The 22,316-nt window shown below is 47.3% G+C and overlaps 2 protein-coding genes and 4 non-coding genes across 9 annotated transcripts; 2 read left to right on the top strand and 4 right to left on the bottom strand.

Annotated features, from left to right (window-relative positions):
- Positions 1–4,106: 4,106 nt before the first annotated feature.
- Positions 4,107–8,714, top strand: AURKB (aurora kinase B). Of its 4 annotated transcripts, none has more exons than XM_006176927.2 (9): positions 4,107–4,190; positions 4,500–4,571; positions 6,095–6,197; positions 6,306–6,360; positions 6,606–6,797; positions 7,096–7,234; positions 7,344–7,492; positions 8,060–8,234; positions 8,405–8,714. In XM_006176927.2, the coding sequence occupies exons 2-9, from the start codon at positions 4,524–4,526 to the stop codon at positions 8,576–8,578; spliced, it is 1,035 nt and encodes a 344-aa protein (XP_006176989.1). In that variant the 5' UTR covers positions 4,107–4,190; positions 4,500–4,523; the 3' UTR covers positions 8,579–8,714. The 4 variants fall into 4 exon arrangements, with proteins under 4 accessions (XP_006176989.1, XP_006176990.1, XP_032354642.1 ...); XM_032498751.1 differs by lacking the exon at positions 4,107–4,190 and adding an exon at positions 4,205–4,411; XM_006176928.2 differs by lacking the exon at positions 4,500–4,571 and having other exon boundaries at positions 4,167–4,190; positions 8,405–8,710.
- Positions 8,715–16,479: 7,765 nt separating this feature from the next.
- BORCS6 (BLOC-1 related complex subunit 6) lies at positions 16,480–18,325 on the top strand. The gene has a single exon (XM_032498750.1). It carries the CDS (start codon positions 16,562–16,564, stop codon positions 17,624–17,626), a length of 1,065 nt encoding a protein of 354 aa, XP_032354641.1. The 5' UTR covers positions 16,480–16,561; the 3' UTR covers positions 17,627–18,325.
- Positions 18,326–19,007: 682 nt separating this feature from the next.
- TRNAI-AAU lies at positions 19,008–19,081 on the bottom strand. Its single transcript has one exon. It is a non-coding gene; the product is annotated as a tRNA-Ile (tRNA).
- A 389-nt stretch (positions 19,082–19,470) lies between these two features.
- TRNAT-AGU lies at positions 19,471–19,544 on the bottom strand. Its single transcript has one exon. It is a non-coding gene; the product is annotated as a tRNA-Thr (tRNA).
- Positions 19,545–19,794: 250 nt separating this feature from the next.
- TRNAS-GCU lies at positions 19,795–19,876 on the bottom strand. Its single transcript has one exon. It is a non-coding gene; the product is annotated as a tRNA-Ser (tRNA).
- Positions 19,877–20,316: 440 nt separating this feature from the next.
- Positions 20,317–20,388, bottom strand: TRNAW-CCA. Its single transcript has one exon. It is a non-coding gene; the product is annotated as a tRNA-Trp (tRNA).
- Positions 20,389–22,316: the final 1,928 nt, after the last annotated feature.

The raw sequence follows: 22,316 nt of genomic DNA, 5'->3' as shown, positions 1-22,316 counted from the left end.
ATGTAAATGTTATCATGTTCATGTATGTTTAAAAATCCATACAGCCACAGAATGGGTAAGTCTCACAAACATAATGTTAAATAAGAAAAGTCAGACATCAAAGAATATATATCATAAGGTGCCATTTGCATAAAGTTCAAAACAGGCAGAACTGCTGTATAAGTTAGAAGTTGGGATAGTGGGGACACTAGGGAAAGGGGTGACTTGAAAAGAAGGTTGGGGGGTCCTCCTGGGGTGCCAGAAGTGGTCTGTTTCTTGATCTCAGTGCTGGTTACCCAGGGGATTCAGTTTGTGAATATTTATCCAGCTGTACATTTTCTGTACGTATACTTCAGTAAAATATTTTACCATGTGTCAGAAGTGCAGTGTAGGAGCTTGTTGTCCAGTCACGTGTGGGGGGCCCTGTTTCTGCTGATCCAATTTGTGAGGATGCATACAGGGACCTGGACAGGGCCTCAGGCCTCAGTCACAGTGGCAGGGACTATTGTGTATACCAAAGACAAACACTTGGGCTCTAATAGCCAAGAGCAAACCCCAGTGATGATGTTTGACCTAGGGATGCTCAAGGGGCATCTGGATGGAGGTAGGCAGCCAGGTCTTGACGCACCTACTTAGCTCAGCAGCACTGCCTCAGATTTACCTTAAGGAGGACAAGTGAGTGGGGAGACATGGGGTGTACTGGCTAGGCTCCTCTAACAAGTCCCTTCTGAGCCTGCTACTCCTCATTCCTGGAAGGGGTTTATTGGCTGATGATGAGAATCCATGCCTTGACATTTCTTTTGGGGGATATTCCATTATCAGAAGTAAAAGGACTGACATATGTGCCTCACAACCATCACAGCATCCCAGCCACCCTGCCTGACCTTGGAACATGATACATCCCGACCCTTCCCAGTCACATGAAAATTCAGCTCTGGGAATAGAATAGTGACCATTGCCCCTCAAAGAGCCCTCTCAAAGTTCCTTGGCCAGTAGCCAGAATCACAACATGAACTAGGAGGCAAAAAGCAAAGCAAGTGGAAAGAAGAAAAGAGTCACCCTCAGAGGAAACTGTTCCCCTGCCTCACTATAAACCTGGGAAATCCCTGCAGGTCAGTGGACGTTGAGAGAACAGAACACAGTTTTGGGTGGGACTGTTTTTGTTGCTGTGGGGGTGGATTGCTGGTACTCAGTGTGGTCCACAGAACTGGTGCCACTTCATGAATGGTTTCTTTCAGGTCTGGGATATGTGTAGAAGTTGAGAGTGAAGTATTTAAAAACTCTTACAGCATTTGTCAAATTACTTTTATAAATATTGATTGTAACAAAAAAAAGTCAGCTTGTAATTTTTATATTTTTTAGATTTCATTTTTCAAGGAATTAATTTCTACTGCATTTTTATAAATTATCAATCTGGGATAGATGGAAAATAACTGAGATGGGTTGTTCCCTACAGATCGTTTGAGAAGCATTGGGGTAAATAACAGAGATTTTGTTCACTAACTTTAGCAGGCAGCTGATAGTTGCCTAGTTGCTAGAACAGATAGGTTTTGTTTAGCTTTGTTTTATGAATAATGCAAATCTTGGTTTTATGCTGGCCCATCAAATATTCCTGAAAGGACAACTGTCTTCTGACATAATGTGCAAGTAAGAATTTAAAGACTCCAGGAGACAGAAATACCGTATGTGAGCTATCAGGCATAGCCCTCCTGTGCACTACATCCCCTAAGAGTTTCCAGAATTTTCTGTCTTCCTTCACTAGGTTATGAGGAATAAAATATACTGCAAGTGATAGGATTTTTATAAAGCTCTTCATTGGCTAGTCACTCTATGCTAAATATTTTGATAAAGGCACTGACATTGAAATGGGCTCCCTGATCTTGGGAGGTGGGGCTGGGCTGACCCTAAGTGAAAACAGTGTAAGGGGGGTGGGGGTACAGCTCAGTGGCAGAGTGTGAGCACAGCATGCATGAGGTCCTGTGTTCAATCCCCAGTACCTCTACTTAAAAAATAAATAACCCTAATTACCTCCCCCTACCCCCAACCCCAAAACAGCCAGTGCAGGTCATGCCAAAAAAAAAAAAAAAAAAAGTGTACCTCCAAAAGCAAAATGTTTTTTCGTAGATGGCAGCAGGGTGGCCATGATTATCAAATCTCTGAAGATACTTCATGATGCACAGATCTCTGACTTTTTAAACTAATCATGGGCTCCCCAGCATGAAATTGTAAGCAACTGTAGCACACACCTATTTCTACCACCACAACCCCTTGCTGCTATAACTGTAGCGGCTGGAAGTGATACTCACTTGGCCAGACTCTTTTGCAGTATGCATGTGACACACACAGTTCTAGCCAAGGAAAAATTGGGAACTTTTTGAAAGGCTTCTACTTTTCCTGATAAAAGAGACAGAGACAATTGGCAGCCGTCTTGCAGTCATAAGAGAAATGTTAAGAGAATCACAGAGAGGCTAAGCCAGACCTCTGAAATTGTTCAGGTCCTGAGCCAACTACTACTTTCTGATTTCTTGTTATGTAAGAGGAAACAGGTGTCAATTTTTTATGCCATTGTTAAATGAGTTTTCTGTTACTTAGAGGCAAAAGCATTGTAAACTGATCTAGAAATCCATTAAGACTTATTTCATTTACATTTGGTTGAATCATATGAAGTTGATATTTTTGGTAGGTTAAAATGATTGACTATCAGTAGTTTTGCATCATTTAAGGTAAATAACTAAGAACCTTGTAGGGCTGTGGATGTGTGTCAGTTAGTATGCTTTTGACAGCAATTAACATAACTCTTGACTATGCATTAGGGAAGGAGACCTATTGGCTCATGTAAGGAATTGGCTGAAATAGGCATCTGGAGGCTCAACATTGTCATCAAGTTCCTGGGTTCTTTCCAGACCTCTCTTTCGCCATCTGCAGTATCAGCTTCATTCTCAGGGTGTCCCCTTCAGAAGCACCACCACCAACAACAATGCAGGCTGTTTGCTTCTTTGTCCAGTTCTAGAAGAGAAAAGCAGTTTCTGTCCAGCATTCTGAGCAAGAATCCTAAAATTCCTAGTAACTGGCCCACTTAGGTTACATGCTTATCCCTGAACCAGTGACCATGATCCCAGAATAAAAGGTGTTGACTGGTGTCAATCAGTCAGGGTCCACTCCTGAGCCTGGGATGGGGTCAGCTTCCCTCTCAGACCCACAAAACTCTAGTTGCTTTCAGGAAGTGGGAATCGCTGGGAGTATGGATGCTGCCTAGATAACCACAATGTCCAATACAACAGGTCTCCATCCAATTAGGGATTTGGGGTTGGCAGCAACAGATACCAACAACACAGAATGGGGAGACTGGTGGTTCCCTAAAGCCAAGTTAGGGTGTTATTATTAGAAGAAAGAGGAAGGGTGCTGGCCAGGCTGCACTAGTTATTTCATAGAAGGTCCCCAAATGTATTTATTTAACCCAACAATGAAATTTGGCTTCGGAAAGAGCAAAAAAGTGTGGCAAGGAAAAAAGTGAAAGTAGGTCCAAACAATTCGATCTTGGTCAGCGAGCCCGCAGAGAAAGGTCCTCTGGTGGAAAATTCCTACTCTGATTGTGAGTGAAACACTTTATAGAACAAAATAGTAATGACACAAGAATACACATGCAAACGGACGAACAATGTAACAGAATAGAGAACTCAAAAATAGATTCAAGTAAAAAATAAAAATAAATAAGTAAGTAATTAAATAAATAATAAAATTAAAAAAACAAACAAACGAAAGAAAAACCAAAAATAGATCCAAGTATCTATGGTGACTAATACATCAAGGGGAGCATTTAAATTCCGTTGGGAACGGTGTAGTTTAACAAATGATGCTGGCATAAATGGCTCTCCATCTGGTAGAAAACAAAGTTAGACCTTAGTTCACATACAAGGATAAATTCCAGACATACTGAGTATTTTAAAAAAAATTTTAAGGCGAATTTTGGGGGAATGAGGGTAACTTTCCTAAGCCGGAACCCAAGCGCACCGCGGCTCGCATTCCGCCTCTTCCATTGGGCCCCGCGGGCTACGTCATGGGACACCTAGCCAATGAGGATTGGGCATGGGCGGTGCTCTCAGCCAATGGGGCCAGGGCGGGAGATTTGAAAGGGCCCCGGCGGAGGTGCGGCCGGGCAGGTTCAGTTGTTTCCCAGCGGCCAGGGAGGGTGACCGTGCCACGGGTTCCAGGTGAGCTGTTCTCCTTTCGCGGGCCTTACGCCGGGAGAAGGCAGGTGATCAGGCAGGTTGGGGGTCCGTTGGACGGGCCTTAGCGCACTCCGCGCTCCTGCTGGGCGCTCAAGGATGAAAAGGGGTCCTAGAAAGGGGTGGGGCCGGTAGCAGCGAGGCGAGCGCCAGGATGCGCCTAGAGGCGGCCAGCGTTTGGACCTGCTCCGTTTCACCAGCCCCAGGCAAGCGCTTCCGGCTAGATCGGTCTGACCCCTCCCTCTCTCGCTCCCTTTTTTCTGCTTCTCACAGCTGTTTCTTTTCTCTGCCCAGTTCCCTCCCCTTTTCCCTCTAAGGATGGCCCAGAAGGAGAACACCTACCCCTGGCCCTACGGCCGGCAGACGGTAAGGGCTAGCCCACTTCCCCTCCCCCCACCAACATGGCGAGTTCCTGCTTGCAAATTTGAGGTCCTGCAGAGGGCGATCCTCCTAGCATTTTCTTCACAGTTATGCGCCAACGTATGGGTCCCAAGAGTTTTCTGGTGGAACCCAGTTTGGTCATTTGCAGCCACATTGTTGTCAAGTGCTGCCAACTTGAATTTGACCAGCTTGTGAAGACCTCTGCAGAGTTCAGGCTACTTGTCACAAACAAGTGAAATCTGGGGCTCAGCAAGCAGGATCTGGCCTTCAAGCCATGATTCCCAACACTTGTCCTGAAAAAATAGGCTAGGCAAGAAATAGAAATAGACTCTGGAAGGATTTAGGTAAGTTTAAGTTTAAAAGGTCCAACACAAGTCTAATTTAAGAATTTGGAATTTATTTTAATGACTGGTGTGAAGTAAGCATCTAAATGGCTTTATTTTCCTGGTGTCCCAATACCATTCATTGAAGAGTCTACCCTCTGATTTGAAATGCTACCTTTAATATATATATTAAATTCCCACATACATATGGATATATTTCTGGACTCTATTTTGTTCAACTTAGTTATTTGTAAATTTTGTACTGATATCACTGTTTGGGAACAGATCTGTAGGGGCACTGAGGTTCCTTCCTTGGCTAAAGGAAAAAGGAGGAGCCCTGCATGGGCTTTGCTCCCTGTTGGTGGGGCTTGGGTATCCTGGAGGGTCCGTCTGTCCCCTTGTCCACCAGCTCCCCACTGGTGAAGCTCTGAATGAGGCTGTCAATAGTGGAGGCTAGAAGAGAAACCGTTGTCATGTCTGCATTGGTCACTCCCAAAAGAATGTCATGTATATTACTCAGAAGCTGAAAGTCAGACGTGGTCCAGGGCCATCAGGGTAGCCCTCAGTGTCCCTAAAGCCAGTTGTTGCAAAGGGGTAAATACTGAGATCTACTGAACATTCAAGGCCCCAAGACTGAACTTTTTAGGGGACCATGAGAACACCTCTGTGCTAAGACTCTTATTCTTCTTTTTTTTTGGAGAGGGAAGTAATTAGGTTTATGTATTTATTTAGTGAAGGTACTGGGGATTGAACCCAGGATCTCATGCATGCTAGGCATGCACTCTACCACTGAGCTCTACCCTCCCCCAAGACTCTTTGAATTGTGGGTTTTCATTACCCCAGCCTCTACTGCTCCCTGGGGTGGGGGAACTGGCTGAATGACTGGTGTTATGGGCAGGACTATGGGCCAGGGCCAAAGAGATGAGATATTAGATGTTGGTGTAAGTCCTTTGCTCCTTATCTTGGCCGACTTAGGTTGTTTATTAATAACTCACTTTATTATGGGGCTCTGAGCAGAGTCTTGGGGCTGAGTAGCAAAATTGTGGTCTCAGTGTTCCTCTTTGTGCTAGGGGTGGGTGGGTGGGCGGGAAGCTTTACAGCAAGTCCTGAAATGCTGCTTGCAGCGCATTCCAACCCGGTCACTGGGATAAAGGCACCTCAGAGTTCCCCCCTGCTCCTTCTCAGGCTCAGTCTGGCCTGAACACCCTGCCACAGAGAGTCCTCCGGAAGGAACCTGTCACCCCATCTGCACTTGTCCTCATGAGCCGCTCCAATGCCCAGCCCATAGGTAACTGGGAAAAGGGGGAGGGGATCGACCTGAAGGATCTAGGGTTTGGGGAGTGTGCAGGGATGAAAATGTCTAAGGATAGCCTCAACTTCCCTGTTCTTTCCTTAGGTGCCCCTGGCCAGAAGGTGATGGAGAACAGCAGTGGGACCCCCAACATCTCAATGTAAGCACCCCAAGTCTTGGGATGGCAAGAGATGGAATGGGACAATGAACAGGTAGGAAATGGGGGAGGTAGAAGCTAAGGGTAGGAGGAGCAGGGATGCAGGCAGGAAAGCCTGATCCATCCATCCTCAACTCCCCTGGAAGAGAAACGGGGCTGAGGGCAGGATGGACTGAGGTGCAGGGAGAAGGCAAACACCTCAGGACCAAGGAACCTGTGCTCAGCTGCCCTCTCCTCACTCTAACCAGGCGTTCCTTCACAATTGATGACTTTGAGATTGGGCGTCCTCTGGGCAAAGGCAAGTTTGGAAATGTGTACTTGGCTCGGGAGAAGAAAAGCCGTTTCATCGTGGCGCTCAAGGTCCTCTTCAAGTCTCAGATAGAGAAGGAGGGCGTGGAGCACCAGCTTCGCAGGGAGATCGAAATCCAGGCCCATCTACAGTACGGATCAACGCCCTCTGAGCCAGAGTCCCCCTGCTGCCTTATCCCCAGCTCCTCTTCCAACCCCACCACATCCAGACTGTCTTCTCGGCAGCTGTGGCCACTTAGTCCCAATAAGCCCTCAATCCCCACCAGTGCCTTGACTGCAGAGATCCGCCTCTAATTCCCGCTTAGCACTGCCAGCCTCTTGTCCCCTGCCTGGCCCAAGCCTGACTCAGTTTGCCCCGTGGGACCTATCATCTTTCTCATGTCTTTATGCCAGTATGCAGCCTGATGCCCTCTCTGTCTCTTCTCCCAGGCATCCCAACATCTTGCGTCTCTACAACTATTTCTATGACCGGCGAAGGATTTACTTGATTCTGGAGTATGCACCTCGGGGGGAGCTCTACAAGGAACTGCAGAAAAGCCGCACTTTTGATGAGCAGCGAACAGCCACGGTCGGGGCGGGTGGGCACCTGGGGTACCGGCGGGGGCTGGAGGCTGGGGGTATGGCTGCTTGCCCTGGAGGTCGGTCCTTGTCTAATTACTTGTCGTTGGCCCTCCCAGATCATGGAGGAGCTGGCAGATGCTCTGATATACTGCCACGGGAAGAAGGTGATTCACAGAGACATAAAGCCAGAGAATCTGCTCTTGGGGCTTCAGGGAGAGCTGAAGATTGCTGACTTTGGCTGGTCTGTGCACGCGCCCTCCTTGAGGTACGGTGGGCTAGGAGGCCAGCCCTGGGTGCGAGGCTGGGGCATTCAAAATAAAACCACTCTAGATCTTGTTACCCAGAGACATTTGGGTTTGTCCTCATGCAAATACATAGATACAGCAATATCGTTACAAAAACAGGAGACTCAGTTTTGTTACCCAGATTTCTTAATTGACACATTGGAACCTTCTTGTCTTATATGTGATAAACCTTCCACATTATTTGTAATGGCTTCATAACATCGCGTAGTAGAGATGTAACCTGATTTATATAAGTAGGACGTGCTTGATGGACATTCGAGACTTTTCCTTTAATTCTAAGGTTGAGCACTGCTCTCATAGCTGGTTATTTTAGGATACGGCTCATGGTGTGGAAATGAAGAGGCAGTGTGTAAGCCCACCCCTGGGGCTTTAGAGTCTTCGCCTGGCTCCTACACCAGAGGCCCTGTTGGAGCCTGGTTGGAACACGCCCCTGGTGCAGCCTGGGGTCTCTGGGCTCCCTGTCAGGCTGCAGGGAAAGGAGAGACAGTCTGGATCTGGGATCCCTGCTCATTCACCTCCCCCACCAGGAGGAAGACTATGTGTGGGACCCTGGACTACCTGCCCCCAGAGATGATTGAGGGGCGCACACACAATGAGAAGGTGGATCTGTGGTGCATCGGAGTACTCTGCTATGAGCTGCTCGTGGGAAACCCACCCTTCGAGAGTGCTTCACACAACGAGACATATCGGCGCATCGTCAAGGTGGGAGGCTGGCCCGGGGGGGTCTGGCGGGGGTTATGCTGCCTCAGAAGCCAGGCATGGGGAGTGAGAAGAATAGTTGTGGGGCTCACATGACTCCAAGTAAAATGGGCAGTGAAGGAAAAATCAGCCAGGATGAGAGTAGTGGGATCCTTCCTTCTTTTCTTCTGCAGGTGGACCTGAAGTTCCCCAGTTCCATGCCCGCGGGAGCCCAGGACCTCATCTCCAAGCTTCTCAAGCATAACCCCTCAGAACGGCTGCCGCTGGCCCAGGTCTCGGCCCACCCTTGGGTCCGGGCCCACTCTCGGAGGGTGCTGCCTCCCTCAGCCCCTCAGTCTGCCCCCTGAGTTGTCCTTGTCATGTCCTCAGGTGTGTCTGTGTTTGTATGTCTGTGTACATGTAGTTAGAAGGAGGGGTCACCGGCCTGTTCCCGTATCTGTCTCCTACCTCTTCTTTATTTAATAAAAGCTGAAGCTTTTTGTACTGAGTGGAGATGTTTACAGGTAGAGACTGCCTTGGAGGAAGCCGTCACCTGTGAGGAGGAGGCTGGGGAGATGCCTGTGCTCGGTGCCGGGATGAGCACTGCATCACTGCCCCAGGAGCACCACCCCCCTCAGCTCCGACACCCCCCTCCCCGGTCAGCTCCGAGCCACCACAACCCCACATCCTTTCTTTCCCAGGCCTGGGGATGCTGGGGACCCCGACTTCACTCTGCCACGCCTGCACGCCAGCCATCTCTGCCTGCCTTTTCTTGCTTCTTACTCTCAATTTTCTGACCTCTGGTCTCTCCTGGTTCAGTCCTGCTGTCCCAGGAGCAACTGAACATTGCTGTACCCCGAAGCTGTCTTTTTTTGTTTGCTTTTCTGCTCTGGTGAGGATCTAGCACAAGAGGGAATAGAAGCAGTACTAATGGTGTCTTGTTCATGACCTATGGTTTCACTGCTAAGTATGATGCCGTAGGTTTTTGTTAAATGTCCTTTATCAGGTTAAGGAAGGCCTCATCTCTTCCTAGTTGGCTAAGAGTTTGGGTTTTTTGGTATCATGAATAGTGTTGACTTTCATCTACTGCATTTTCAGCCTCTGTTGGTTGTTTGCTCTTTTAAGCAATGGGTGAAGAACATCAGTAACTTTTCTTATTTTTATTTTATCTCAGTTACACATGCAGTATTCAGTTCCTAGGGCTGCCATAACAAATCACCACAAACTGGGTGGTTTAAAACAACAGAAATTTATTCTCTGATAGTTCTAGATGCCAGAGGTCCAAAATCAAAGTGTCCACAGTGCCGTGCTCCCATGGAAGGCTCTAGAGAAAAATCCTCCCTTGCCTCTTCTCATTTCTGGTGATTCTGGACACTTCTTGGCCTGTGGCTGTGGCTGCCTCACTCCAATCTCTGCTTCTGTCTTCACACACCCCCTCTTCTCTCCTCTGTGTCTTACAAGAACACTAGTCATTTGATTTAAGGCTCACCTGGATAATCCAGGATAACCTTGTCTCACGATCCTTAATTACATCTGCAAAGACACTTTTTCTAAAAAAAGTCACATTCATGGTTTCAGGAGTTAAGACATAGACATACCTTTTTTGTGCCTACTATGCAACCCCCACTACACATGCCCATAAAACAACTGAACAGTGTTAGAAGGTTTTTTTTTAAAGTATAGTTGATTTATAATGCTGCATTAGTCTCTGCTGTACAGAACGGTGATTCAGTTATACACATACACACATTTCTATTCTTTTTCCTATTCTTTTTCATTATAGGTTACTACAAGATATTGGATATAGTTCCCTGTGATATACAGTAGGGTCTTGTTTATCTATTTTATATGCAGTAGTTTGTATCTGCAAAAGCCAAACTCCCAATTTGTCCCTCCCCACCCTTTCTCCCTCTAGTAACCATAAGATTGTTTTCTATGTCTGTGAGTCTGTTTCTGTTTTGTAAATAAGTTCATTTGTGTCATTTTTTAGATTCCACATGTAAGTGATATTATATGGTATTTGTCTTTCTCTTTCTGGTTTATTTTACTTAGTATGATAATCTCTAAGTCCATCCATGTTGCTACAAATGGCATCTCATTCTTTTTTATGGCTGAGTAGTATTCCACTGTATAAATATACCACGACTTCTTTATCCAACCATCTGTCAATGAACATTTAGGTTGCTTCCATGTCTTGGCTATTGTAAATAGTGCTGTTACGAACATTGGGGTGCATGTCTTTTCAAATTAGAGTTTTCTCTGGATATATGTGTGTGTGTATATGTGTGTGTATATATGTATATCTCCAGAGTTTTCTCTGGATATGTGTGTGTGTGTGTGTGTGTGTGTGTGTATACACAGCCTATCCATTTCTCTCTTCCAAGAGACAGCGTGTTCCAAATCTTTTCACTATTGTTTTGTTTTTGGTATCTTCCATGTATTTCCAAATCACGTGCTTCTGTTGCTCTCTTTACATGTCAACTGCCCCCCACTCCCAAATGCCAAGTGGAAGAAGGTCCTGGTCCCATCAGAGCTGGCCCCTTCAGGTATGCCCTGGACTCAGTCCTCCAGCCATTCAACAAGTTCATTCTAACAATTGTTCCTTTTCTCTTATCAATTATTAATATGTCCTTTTTTTGCTGGACCAATCTCATCACCATACAAAAATCTAGTATCTTGAACCCCTCACCCATCTCCTACTATCTCTCCTGTTAACTTCTTTGCTCCCCTCACAGCAAAATTTCTCAAGCATATTGTCTACACCTACTGTCTACACTGACTTCCTCTCCTCTCATTTACTGTGGCCTGTGTCCCCCCACCACCCTTGCCCGCAGCAGCCAAACCTCCTCTAGCCAAATCCAATGAGCCCTTCTCTGACCCCGCCTCCCAAACACACTTAACACAAGTGACTTTTCTCTTCTAGAAACACCCATCTCCCTGCCTGCCACCTCGGTACTACACTGTCTTCATTTTTCTACTGGACCAGCTATGTTTCTTAAGCTGGGCCCCTCTTTGAGACCTGATGGCGGACCCCAAGGGGTTCTGTGCTGGATTCTCTCTTGCCTCTACACTCTTTGGTCTCTTTCCATCTCATGGCTTTAAACACAACTTCCACATTCATATCTCTCACCTCAACATCGCCACCAAGCCCGAGACTCATATTCTTGCAATCCCTACTTAATGTGTCTAGAAGGCTTCTCAAAGCTAAAACAGTATTCTCCATTCACAACCTCTGCCCCCCCAAAAACATATTCTTCATCTCAGTCAATAGTACCATCAATCACCCAGCTGCTGAAGCCAAAAACCTGGGAATCATTGCTGGTTTCTCCCATTTCTCCTCGGCCAACCCCATCCTTCCTACTGCCTGTCAGACCCACTGAGTCTCAGTCCCCTCCTACCTTAACACACAGCACCTTCGCTCTCATGCTAGTTCAGGGCACCATCCTTTCTGGCCTGGACAATGGCAATAGCCTCCTAATTGCTCTCCCCACATCTTCATGGCCCCTACAGTCCCTCCTGCACATAGCAGAAGATAGAGCATGTCATTCCCCTGTTCAAAACCCTCCTTTGGTTCTCAAGCACACTTAGAATAAAACCCAAACTCCTGACCATGGCAAGGTCCGCTGCTGGTGTCAACCCTGGCTACGCATCAGAATCACCAGGAGGGCTTAAAGAGATCAAGGGAGACAGTATAGCTCAGTGGCAGAGTGTGTGCTTAGTGTGCACGTGGTCCTGGGTTCACTCCCTAGTACCTCCATTTAAAACAATAAGTAAAAAGAAATCAGGACTCCCAGACCTCACCCGAAGAAATTCAGATTTAATTGGCCTGGCTGAAACCTCGGCTCTTCCCCTTCCATCACTCAAGCCCTCTCCTCTCTGTTTCTTGAATGTGCCAACTTTGTTTCCACCTCAGGGACTTTGCACTTGCTCTTCCTGTCTAGAATGCCACTGCCCAGCCTATTTTGAGTAATGGGAAGCCAGCGATCTGTGATCAGACCTTTGTTAGTGACCTGTGCTGGTCCCCTCAGAGACTTTTCTAAGAGGCATTATCTCACAAAAAATTCCAAGTATCCACATGAAGAGCCACCCCCTTAATGTAATGTTAAGATAGCTGACTGCGACATTCATTCACTTTGGGTACTTGATCACCTCACCTTCCTACTGAAAAGATAATGACAGAAAAGAGGATAAATGAAAAGCTACCTCTCTTCTTCCCAGGGGGATCTGGTTGTGTCCTGACAGGCTGGCAGATAATCCTCTCTCGAAAGGCCATCTGCATTTCCATGGAGTGATGTGGGCACTGATGAGACTGGGGCCGGTGACCTGCCCCTCTCCCCATCATGGCATTGCAGGGTGGGGAGGGCTCTATGGAGGAATGGAGCGTACACTGTCGGTCAGCACACCTAAGTTCTAGTTCATTCTCCACAGTTTACTAGCCACGTGACCTTGGCCAAATTGTTTTAATTTTTAATGAGCCTTTAAGATGGAAATAAAAATCCTTCCTGACCTATGACATGGTCTATTCCCACATACAGTAAGGTACATGGGTATAAATAGCATTTTAAAATATAGTCTCATTCTAGGAAGGATTTAAAGTAGTTTACAAGATATGTAAAATAGAAAGTGACATATAAGTGGGCGTACATCCCCCAAAGAACATATATAGATAGCAAGTAAACATGAAAAGACGTTCAACATCATTATTTTATTACGGAATGCAAATGGAAACCATAATGAGATATTACCACACACTTATTAGAATGGCTTAAAAAAAAAAAAAAAAAAGACATACAGGACCTAAAAGGGTTTTCCAAAGGAATGGAAAATGAAATTTTTAACAAGAAGACCAATTCTCACACATCACCTGTCCTCAAGCAAGCAGCTTTTGAAATTTGGGATAGGTTGAAAGGAGAGAGGGTGGGGCAGCCCTTTGGAGAAAGCCACATTCTCCCAAGGCCTCTATATCTATTGAGCTCTGCAGTGTTACAAACCCTTTCTGGTGTGTCTGTGGCATGATTCTTTTATAATAGAAGTTTTATATTTTGTGTACCTCACTGATGTTGTGAATGAATGAGTTTCATAGTTGGAAGAGCTATTCTAGTTTCACAGATTGTCTCCTAATGATGTGGTTTGAAACAGAACTGGGTGATTATGATCTGCTGACCTCTAATACCACAGTGAAATCAGTTCAACTCTTCCTGAGATAACTGGATGTGGGCAGCCATTTTGTGCTCATGAGGAGAGCAGAGGTGAAGACAAATCTGCAGACTGAGGGTAAAAGAGCATAAAGATAGAAAGAGCCTAGGTCCTTGATGATTTTGTTGAGCTGCTGAATTAACTAACCCTGGAGTCCTTGGCCATTTTTCTATTAATTGTGTCTTTTGCTAACTTACTTGTAAGATCAAGTGATATTAACAATTTGCCATTACACTATGCCAATATATTTATTTTTTCTGTAATTTGTCTTTTAACATGGTTTAGGGTGGTTTTTCTATGTTGAAGTGCTGAAGTTTTATGTTGCAAGTCTACCTTTTATTTACTTATGGTATCTGATTTTAGTCTTTAAAAAACCTCCATCGCCCCAAGCTTTTTTTTTTTTTTTAATTCACTGCTGTGTTCTTTCAGTATTTTTCCTCTTTTTTATTTAAAATTTTGATCAAAATTTTTGTTGTTGTTGTTTGGCAAAAGGAATGAAGTAATTGATTTTTGTTTTTGTTTTTGTTTTAGTCCAAATAGTTCATCTCATACCATTTATAGAAATCAATTCAAAATGCTACCATTTTCTTTGCCATTTTCTTCATATACTAAATTCCCATGTATAGGAATTATACAATTTGCAACAAAAAATATGTGTATTCGTCGGGGTAGCAGGGAAAACATGGGCCTTTGACAAGACACTTGTCCCTAGTTGCAGGAAGAGTGAGCCCTTCAACAGCACATAAATGAGTGAACATGGCTGTATCCCAGCAAAACTTTATGGACTTTGAAATTTGAATTTCTTATAAAATTACATGAATTTTCATATTCTGTAGGTTATTTTTCAACCACTAAAAAAATGTAAAAAAAAGATCCTTAGCTCACAGGCCATAAAAAAACAGGGGGAGCTGGATTTGGCCCATGGGCCATGTTTTGCTGACCCCTAATGTAGTGGACACTGTGGTCACAGCCCCTCCTCCCTTTCCCATTTTGTTGCAGCTACTTGAGTTTGGAGGGAATTGCTCCAGGAGGAGCATAAGTTTTTAAACCTAATCAGTCAATTCTTATCACCTTGCCAGAGTGATTGCTTCCAGATACCCAGTCCTAAGTCAATCAGACATATCACCCCTGCCGAAGTGACTAGATTGGGCATGTGAACCAGTTTAACCCAATATGAAGGAGGATTAACTGGGGATCTTGGGAAAGATGCATCTTTGTTATTCTGTGAGGTCTAATGCAAGATACTCTTTCCTCCCCTTCTGGAAAGTGTGGGAGTATATCATCCAGGGTTTGTGGTTTCATAAGGGTGGGGTCCTCATGATGGGATTAGTGTCATTAGAAAAGGCCTGAGAGCTAGCTCTCTCCCCACTGTATGAGGAAACATCAAGAAGGTGGCTAGCCAGGAAGAGGGACCTCACTAGGAGCTGAATCAGCTGGCACCTTGGACTTCCAGCTCCCAGAACTGGGAGAAAAAAAATGTCTGGTGTATAAGACACTCAATTTATGGTATTTTGTTATAGCAGCCCAAGTAGACTACTATAATCCCCAAAGAATGACAAATGACAGCCATTTTGCCACCATGAGGAAGCCCACTTGGGAAACCACAGAAAGAAATCAGGCCCTTCATGATAGCCTTAGGGTACTAAATGCAGGCTTCTCTGATGTCTTAAGACCGTTATTGCATGACATAATAAATTCCACTTGGGTTTTCTGTTTGTTTTTGTTGATTCAACTTGTTTCTGTCACTTGCTGAATAAAGAGCTTCCATCTGCCGAGGGGTAAAAGGAAGGCAAGGGGCATCAGTCCCAGAGACTGGGGAGAAGTTTAGATTAGACCATTGGCCTCACGGTGTATTAGACAGGGTTCTGGGTGCAAGTGACAGAAACACAGCTTGAATGAGTTCAAGTCAAAAAGGGGAAATTAACAGCTTGGGGTCATTTACTTAATAAATATTTATTGAGCACCTACTGTATGCTAGGCAGTGTTCTAAGCGCTGGGGCTACAGATAAGAACAAAACAGACAAAAAGCATTACCTTCATGGAGCTGACTTGGGCAAGTAAGCAAAATACATGTATGTCAGATGGTGGTAAGTGTTATGGAGAAAAGGCAGGGAAGGAAAGTGGGGAATTGCTGGAGAAAGTGGTTGCAATTTTAAACAGATTGTAAGGGGAGGCCTCACTGAAAAGATAACAATTGAATAAGGACCTGAGTAGAGAAGGGAAGGAGGAATATCAAAGTTGAAATTTTTTCTTGGTAGACCCAGCCTCAAAGAAGAGAGGGGCAGGGAGGAGGGGGTGTTGCAAGAGCAAGTGTAAATCTGTGAGGCAAGAGCATGTCTGTCTTGTCAGAGGAACAGTAAGGAGGCCAGTGTGGCTCCAGCAGGACCAGTGAGGTGAAGAGAAAGAAGAGATGAGATCAGAATGGTACCACAGCTCTAACCTAAAGGGCCACTCATTTATTGACTATTTTACCTAGTGGCAAAATCACACACCATCCTCCAGGGGAGAGATTCAAACCTGGAGGGGTCAGGAGACAGAGAACAGAGTGGCAAACGGACAGGAAAGCCTGTAATTGCTCTCCACTGTGCGTCGCTCTGGGCAGTTCATCGGCTAGGTCTTTTAGCCGAGGACGATGGAATGACCATTCATGCTCTGCTGAGAATTCTGGTTTCATCTTTCCCGACCAACTAAATGCGATTCCATCCCAACTGTCCAGGGAGGATATACTACTTATATGCCAGGAATCTCTCTTAGGAACCCCGGATTTGGTCCCACTAGAAGCGTTTGCTAAGCAACAATTGTGGGCGTGACAATTGTGGGCGGAAAGAGCCTCAGCCCCGCCCCCAGAGGACTTAATCATTACAGGCTCTTCATCTTTAAGATCTACCCCCACAACTTTTTAAAAGGGCGGGGCGACGAGCGCCGCTGTCTCTCCTTCTCTCCACCCTGCTGGCGCTCACGTGTGTTTGGTTGTTCAATGACAGATCTTCTTCCGGGACTTCCTGGTCGCCACAACCAATCAAAGTGCTCTTCCCTTCCTGACCATTGTCAGCCCGCGGCCAATTGGCGCACCTCTACAACGCCCCTTAAAGGCGCAGCCAACGCTTCCCCAGCCAGGGCGAACCAATTCTTCGGTTCCTGCCCCCAACTGCAGTATGGAGTCGTCCCGGGGGGCGCCTGGGCCCGAGGCGGACTTTCTGGCTCCCGGGGAACCGCAAACCGTGATTTTCGACAGCGGGCCGGGCCGAACGCCCTCTGAAAAGCCCTCAGGCCTCGGGCTGTCCGGGGAGGAAGAGGCCGAGAACGTTGGGGGCTCAAGCCGCTACCCTAGGGCGTCCTCGAAGACTTCGAGCTGCAGCTTCGTCCACCAGCCGGAATGGGAGGCTCCAGAGGAAAAGCCGGGCCGCGGAGGGACGCCGTCCGGGGCGGGGAGCCGCCTGGGGGTGCTGGGTCCCGAGCACGACTCGCATGGGTCTTCCCGGCGCAAGGACCCTGAACTGCCCGAGGACAAGCCTGTATCCGAGAGGGTCTGCTGTCGAGGGAGCCCTGGAGGCGGCGGGATGGAAGTTGAGCAGAAGGAAGACGACGAGGAAACGGCAGCAGCCGGCAGAACTGGCCGCTCGTTCTCCAGCCGCCTTCAGGACAGCCGCAGCCTGGACGGGCTGAGCGGGGCGTGCGGCGGCGCCACGGGGTCCGCAGGGGTTGCCGAGTCTGGAGCAGGCGGCGGGCGGCGCGCCACCATCTCCAGCCCCTTGGAGCTCGAGGGCACGGTGAGCCGCCATGGCGACCTCACCCACTTCGTCGCCAACAACCTGCAACTCAAGATCCGTCTGAGCGGCGCCCCTCAACCCCCGCCGCCTGCCCCTGCTCGGCCTTGTTCAGCGCCCGCACCCACTCCGGCCATCCCTCCCATCGACCCCGACGTACTGCGGGACCTGGAGCGGCTGAGTCGGGAGCTGGGCTGCAGGGTAGACCGACTGCTTCGCGGGCTGGGTGGCGCGGTGCAGGAGCTGACAGCGCTAAGCGTGGGCTGCATCCAGACCTACCGCGACGCCGTGGACTCCCTAGGCGAAGCTGTGGACATGAGTATCAAGGGCATGTACACCCTGCTGGCTCGCTGCGAGGAGCTGGAGCGGGCTCTGCAGCCGGTTCAGGGGCTGGCGCGCCAAGTCCGGGATATCCGACGCACCCTGGAGGTGTTGGAAGCCCTGTGCAAGTGACCAGGAGGTCAGGAGAGGCCTGGCAAGGCCAGGGACCAGCAGGATCCTAAGGAGCCCTAGTGGGACCTGCCCACTGAGGGGAGACCTAGATATTGGAGGCTCTTCTGGATGCATTTAGCAGGCCTGCGACCACTCGCTGGGCCTTATGCAGGTGTATATGGGCAAGTTCTAAAGTCTCTCCTGGTGGGAGGGAATGATGATCTGCTTCTGTTCAGTTGGCCATCTGCAGCTACCTTGTTCTCCCAACTCTCTTCCCTAGTTAGAGCACCATCTCTGGGAGCCCAGGGCTTTTGGTCTGGGCTTGGGAGACCTGACTGCTATATGTGATCAAGAAAGGAGAACAGAGGAGGCACCAGCCCCCACTGTGGCCACCCTGACCTCCAGTGGTCACATCTCAGGTGACAGGGGCTATGGGAGCTTGAGTGGTCCTTGACCGCATACCATACAGACAAGGATGCATGCTTGTAGATGGTTAACCTCCTGCTTCTGCCCTCTGGCCCCCTACCATCCTACTTCCCCAGCCATAACCAGGGTGGAGCAAGGAATGTATTGCATGGTAGAGGGGATGAGTTGGGAGGGGTCTCACTGCTCTCAGGGTTCAGATAGAATTGTTGCTGGTTTTGAAGCCCACCTGTTGTGGAGTGTTCTAATCAGTTTTGACTTTGAGTTTTTGTGGAATTAAAGTGCTGCTGCTGCTAAGGCTGAGGCTGTGTCTGTGTGGGGTTACAGGGATTGATGAGCCAAAGGAATGGGAATAAGGGTCGGTCTTTTTCGTGGAGTTCTCTTGAGGCCAGTGCTGGGAGTAGGGTGGGATTTCCAGGCTACGTAGGGAAGGATATGGTTCCTGCCCCTAAGCGGCAGATCTGAGGGGAAATACAAGACACAGATATGGGCTCAGAGATCCAGTAAAAGCAGAGTAGGAAGCAAGGTGCTCCAGAAGAGAAAGGGGAAGGGGTTCTTCTCAGTTCCTGAAGTGGACAGGCAGGGACTGGGAAAACTGGACATTTTGGCTCTAGAGGAAGACTGGAAACACTTGTTAGCTCCATTCCTGACCCCATTTCCCACACTCTGTTGATCAGTGCCATATGCATGGTCTGAGACAATCTTTGTTCCAATACCTGTCAGCCTTCTGTTTACAAGGCACATAGGAAATTCTAGGAGCCCTGTGTTGTAGTCAGGAGATATAGAAAACAGAGGTCACGGGAAGAGATCCAGTTTCCTTACACTTTCCTCCTCCCCCTCAACACACTAGCACTCTGGACTAAATTTAAACACGTTTCTCTTTAGGGTGGGAAAAGTTCTGGGATTGGTAATGTTGCTTCACGAGACTTACCGAGTAACAAGAAATAGTCAGTACAGAATCTTAGAAAACCTAAGTACCTGGCCCGTACGGGGATCGAACCCGCGACCTTGGCGTTATTAGCACCACGCTCTAACCAACTGAGCTAACCGGCCGACTGATATCCTTTTTTTTTTTTTAATATGAAACTATGTAAAAGATACACTATTGATCAATGGTGACTTAAGAAAAATTTAAAAATTGGTAAAGCTATTTTGGGACAGGAAAACAGAATACGAAGATTGAATGAGCATTTCGGGAAGTAATAGCCAAGCCAAAATGTTGACAAGCACTACGGTGCCTGGCGGCAGGTCTAGGCGCAAACAGAGCGCGGGACTAACAACCTACACGTAGCGCTGACTCATACAACCGGAAATGGAAAACGCCGCCTGATAGCACCTGGTAGATTGCCGAAGAGAGAGAAGGGATGGATCTGTAGAAAATCGTAGCCCAGAGATTCAACGTTACTTCCTCGCAGTGTGTTTGCAAAAGCAACCGATGACGGAGGCACCGCTGGGATTCGAACCCAGGATCTCCTGTTTACTAGACAGGCGCTTTAACCAACTAAGCCACGGCGCCTACCGCGTCGGTGTTCGCAAGTTATTTCCTTGGCCAGGTCAGATTCATGTCAGGAAAGCGAATGCCAGGATCTCCTTCTTAATTAACCTTTGGCTGTACTGGAAAATCGGGTAGAAGGGACGAAAACCGCAGCTGCTGTGAGCGAGAGTGAAGGGATAACACAGAAACTGAATCTGGCAGAGGGAAGGTAACAAGAGAAATTCATGTCTTTGGATTATAAAACTGAACAGAGGTCGTAGTACTCAGAAACCGACGAGGATGGGATTCGAACCCACGCGTGCAGAGCACAATGGATTAGCAGTCCATCGCCTTAACCACTCGGCCACCTCGTCCACAAAAAGTAGCTCTAAGATTTTCTCTCTGGGGTCTGAACTCTTCTCACAGTAAGCGTGAGCCCACCCACGTCGCGAAGGGAGCGCGTTTCGAGGGTTTCTGCCCAGCACCGCAAAGACGATTCGAAAGGCTCTGGCTGCCGAGCGACCTTTTAACCTGCGCCAGCGCCCAAACCTCTCCTCTGCGTTGAGCGATTCGGCGCGTGCCTCAGTCTTAAGGAGCCCAGCTTTCCGTCCATATTTACGGTAACCCAGATCTATCGCAAAAACTACCGCGAGATCCTTGGGCTCCCCCAACGGGGTGGCTCGGGACTTCGCGCCAAGATTCCTCCCGTTCTGGCTCCTACGAGGTGCTTCTTCTCTGACCTGGACGTTGGGGCTTCAAGAGTTGAAAATGAGGAGAATAAATAAAAATACCAACCCGTTAGAAAAAAGGCAGTTGACCCCGACGTGATTTGAACACGCAACCTTCTGATCTGGAGTCAGACGCGCTACCGTTGCGCCACGAGGTCAGTCGGCCACAGTGCTGGCCAGGTCCTCTTATGACCACTGGACGGCCAGGCGGCGAAGCGCAAGAGCCGACGGCTTTCCTAAACCTCTAAAATCCCGCTTCGTGGCGCCTGTGCTGTCCCGCAGGCCTCGTGAGACCAGCAGGGCCCTCCGCACCCCGTCCCCTGTGTCCTGCCGACGACCAGGCCGCCCTGAACTACTTCCCTGGGGGACCGAGGGCTAACAACCCAGCCCGGATGGACTTGCGCAGAAACGGGAGGAAGAACTGACACCAGGCAAACGCAACAAGGTGGAGCCAAGCTAAAGCCCTCGTCACGTGGGGATGAGGGATTACCTCCTCCAGAGGTGCGTCTCCTCCCCGGCTGCACATTAAACTTGCCTGCCGAGTCTTACAGATAGCTACACAGAAACCCCAGATTTGGATATAATGATTTAAAAGTCCGGAGTAAACAGATACACAATACTATATATAACATACACAACAAAGACCTAATGTATAGCACAGGAAACTATATTCAATATCTTGTGATAAGTTACAATGGAAAAGAATATATATGTGTATCTGAATCATTATGCTGTACACCTGACGCTAACACAACATTGTAAATCAACTATACTTCAATAAACAAACAAACAAACAAATAAATAAATGGTCCAGGTCAGAACCCCAGCATTGGTAACTTCCTCACTTTTTACAATTCTAAGGAATAATTTACCTACAATGAAATGCACAGATCTTAAGTGTTTATTTTGGAGATTTCTGACAAATTCAACCCATAACCTTTCTTTGTAGAAGACATTTCCTTCACCCTAGAAGATTCTTTCATGTCCCTTCCTAAACCACTATTCTGATTTCTATCACCAAAAATATCAACATTTTGTAAAGCTCCCCAGGTGAGACAGCTGAGAACGTCTAAAGAGAGATACCAGAAGCTGGCAGAGACCCTATTTGCTTCTTGAAGGATGAGAGGGGTTCTACCAGTCAAGATGGCAAAAGAAGTCATGCTGTGTCTCACTCCTTCCCTTCCAAGCCAAATGCCTGCACTTTCCATATAATGGCTCTCTGGAAAGTTATCAGGGACCACCATCACGGCCAAGCTCGTTGGCGTTCCTTGAGGCTGGCCTTAATTGACTGGGCAACATCTTTTTTAAGAACCTTCTTCTTCCTTGGTTGTCATGACACTTTTCTGCTGGCCTTCCCCTAGCTTTCCGCCCCCTTTTTCTGTCTTTCCCCCTCAAACTGTATTCTCTCCTCATGATACACACCTTCCCTGGAGTCAGCCATTACCTGTGTGCTATGGGCTCCTAAATCCTGCCCCTACCTCTGGATTCAGACATCCAGTGCCTTTGGACATCTCTACTTGACCCTGTCATCGTTCCTTCCCAGTCCTTCTGCACTCCCAGTAAGTGGCCATGCTGAGGCAAGTGAGAAGTAGGATTAGTCCAGTGTCATTACCCTGAGTACTACCTAGAGTGCTCTCTGGGGTTTAAATCTGCTCCATTCACCCCACCAACTTCCAAATATTAGGAAGCCAATAAACTATTCTGTCCAGAGGTGCCTTGCTCCATATGGTAGACACTAGGATGGCTATTCATTAAGGGGCTATTCAAATTAAGTTAAAATTTTAAAATTCAGTTCATTAGTCCCAATAGCCACATTTCAAGTGTTCAGGAGTCACAAGGAGCTAGCTGGCTACCATACAGGACAGAGACAATATGAAATATTTCTATCATCATGGAAAGTCCTGTTGGACAGCACGAATCCAAAAGTGAGACAATATGAGAATCAAAAAGAATAACAGCTGCAATAGACTGAAACACACAAAATATGCTAAAACCTAACAACTAAAAAAACCTAATTAGTCACTTTGGGAGGATGCTAGGGAACCTTTATTCTGATAAATAATGGGGGTAAAAAATCGCACATTTA

The sequence above is a fragment of the Camelus ferus genome, chromosome 16, assembly GCF_009834535.1.
Source record: "Camelus ferus isolate YT-003-E chromosome 16, BCGSAC_Cfer_1.0, whole genome shotgun sequence".
NCBI lineage: Eukaryota > Metazoa > Chordata > Mammalia > Artiodactyla > Camelidae > Camelus > Camelus ferus.
The sequence above is the reverse complement of the archived record's forward strand: the minus strand, read 5'-3'. Positions and strand labels throughout refer to the sequence as shown.

What these genes read in the sequence shown, in the direction of transcription:
- BORCS6 (XM_032498750.1), top strand. Translation starts at nt 16,562, where the DNA reads ATGGAGTCGTCCCGGGGGGCGCCTGGGCCCGAGGCGGACTTTCTGGCT.
- AURKB (XM_006176927.2), top strand. Translation starts at nt 4,524, where the DNA reads ATGGCCCAGAAGGAGAACACCTACCCCTGGCCCTACGGCCGGCAGACG. An exon ending in GTGCACGCGCCCTCCTTGAG is followed by an intron (nt 7,493 to 8,059) that starts GTACGGTGGGCT and finishes CTCCCCCACCAG; the next exon opens with GAGGAAGACTATGTGTGGGA. An exon ending in CATATCGGCGCATCGTCAAG is followed by an intron (nt 8,235 to 8,404) that starts GTGGGAGGCTGG and finishes TTTCTTCTGCAG; the next exon opens with GTGGACCTGAAGTTCCCCAG.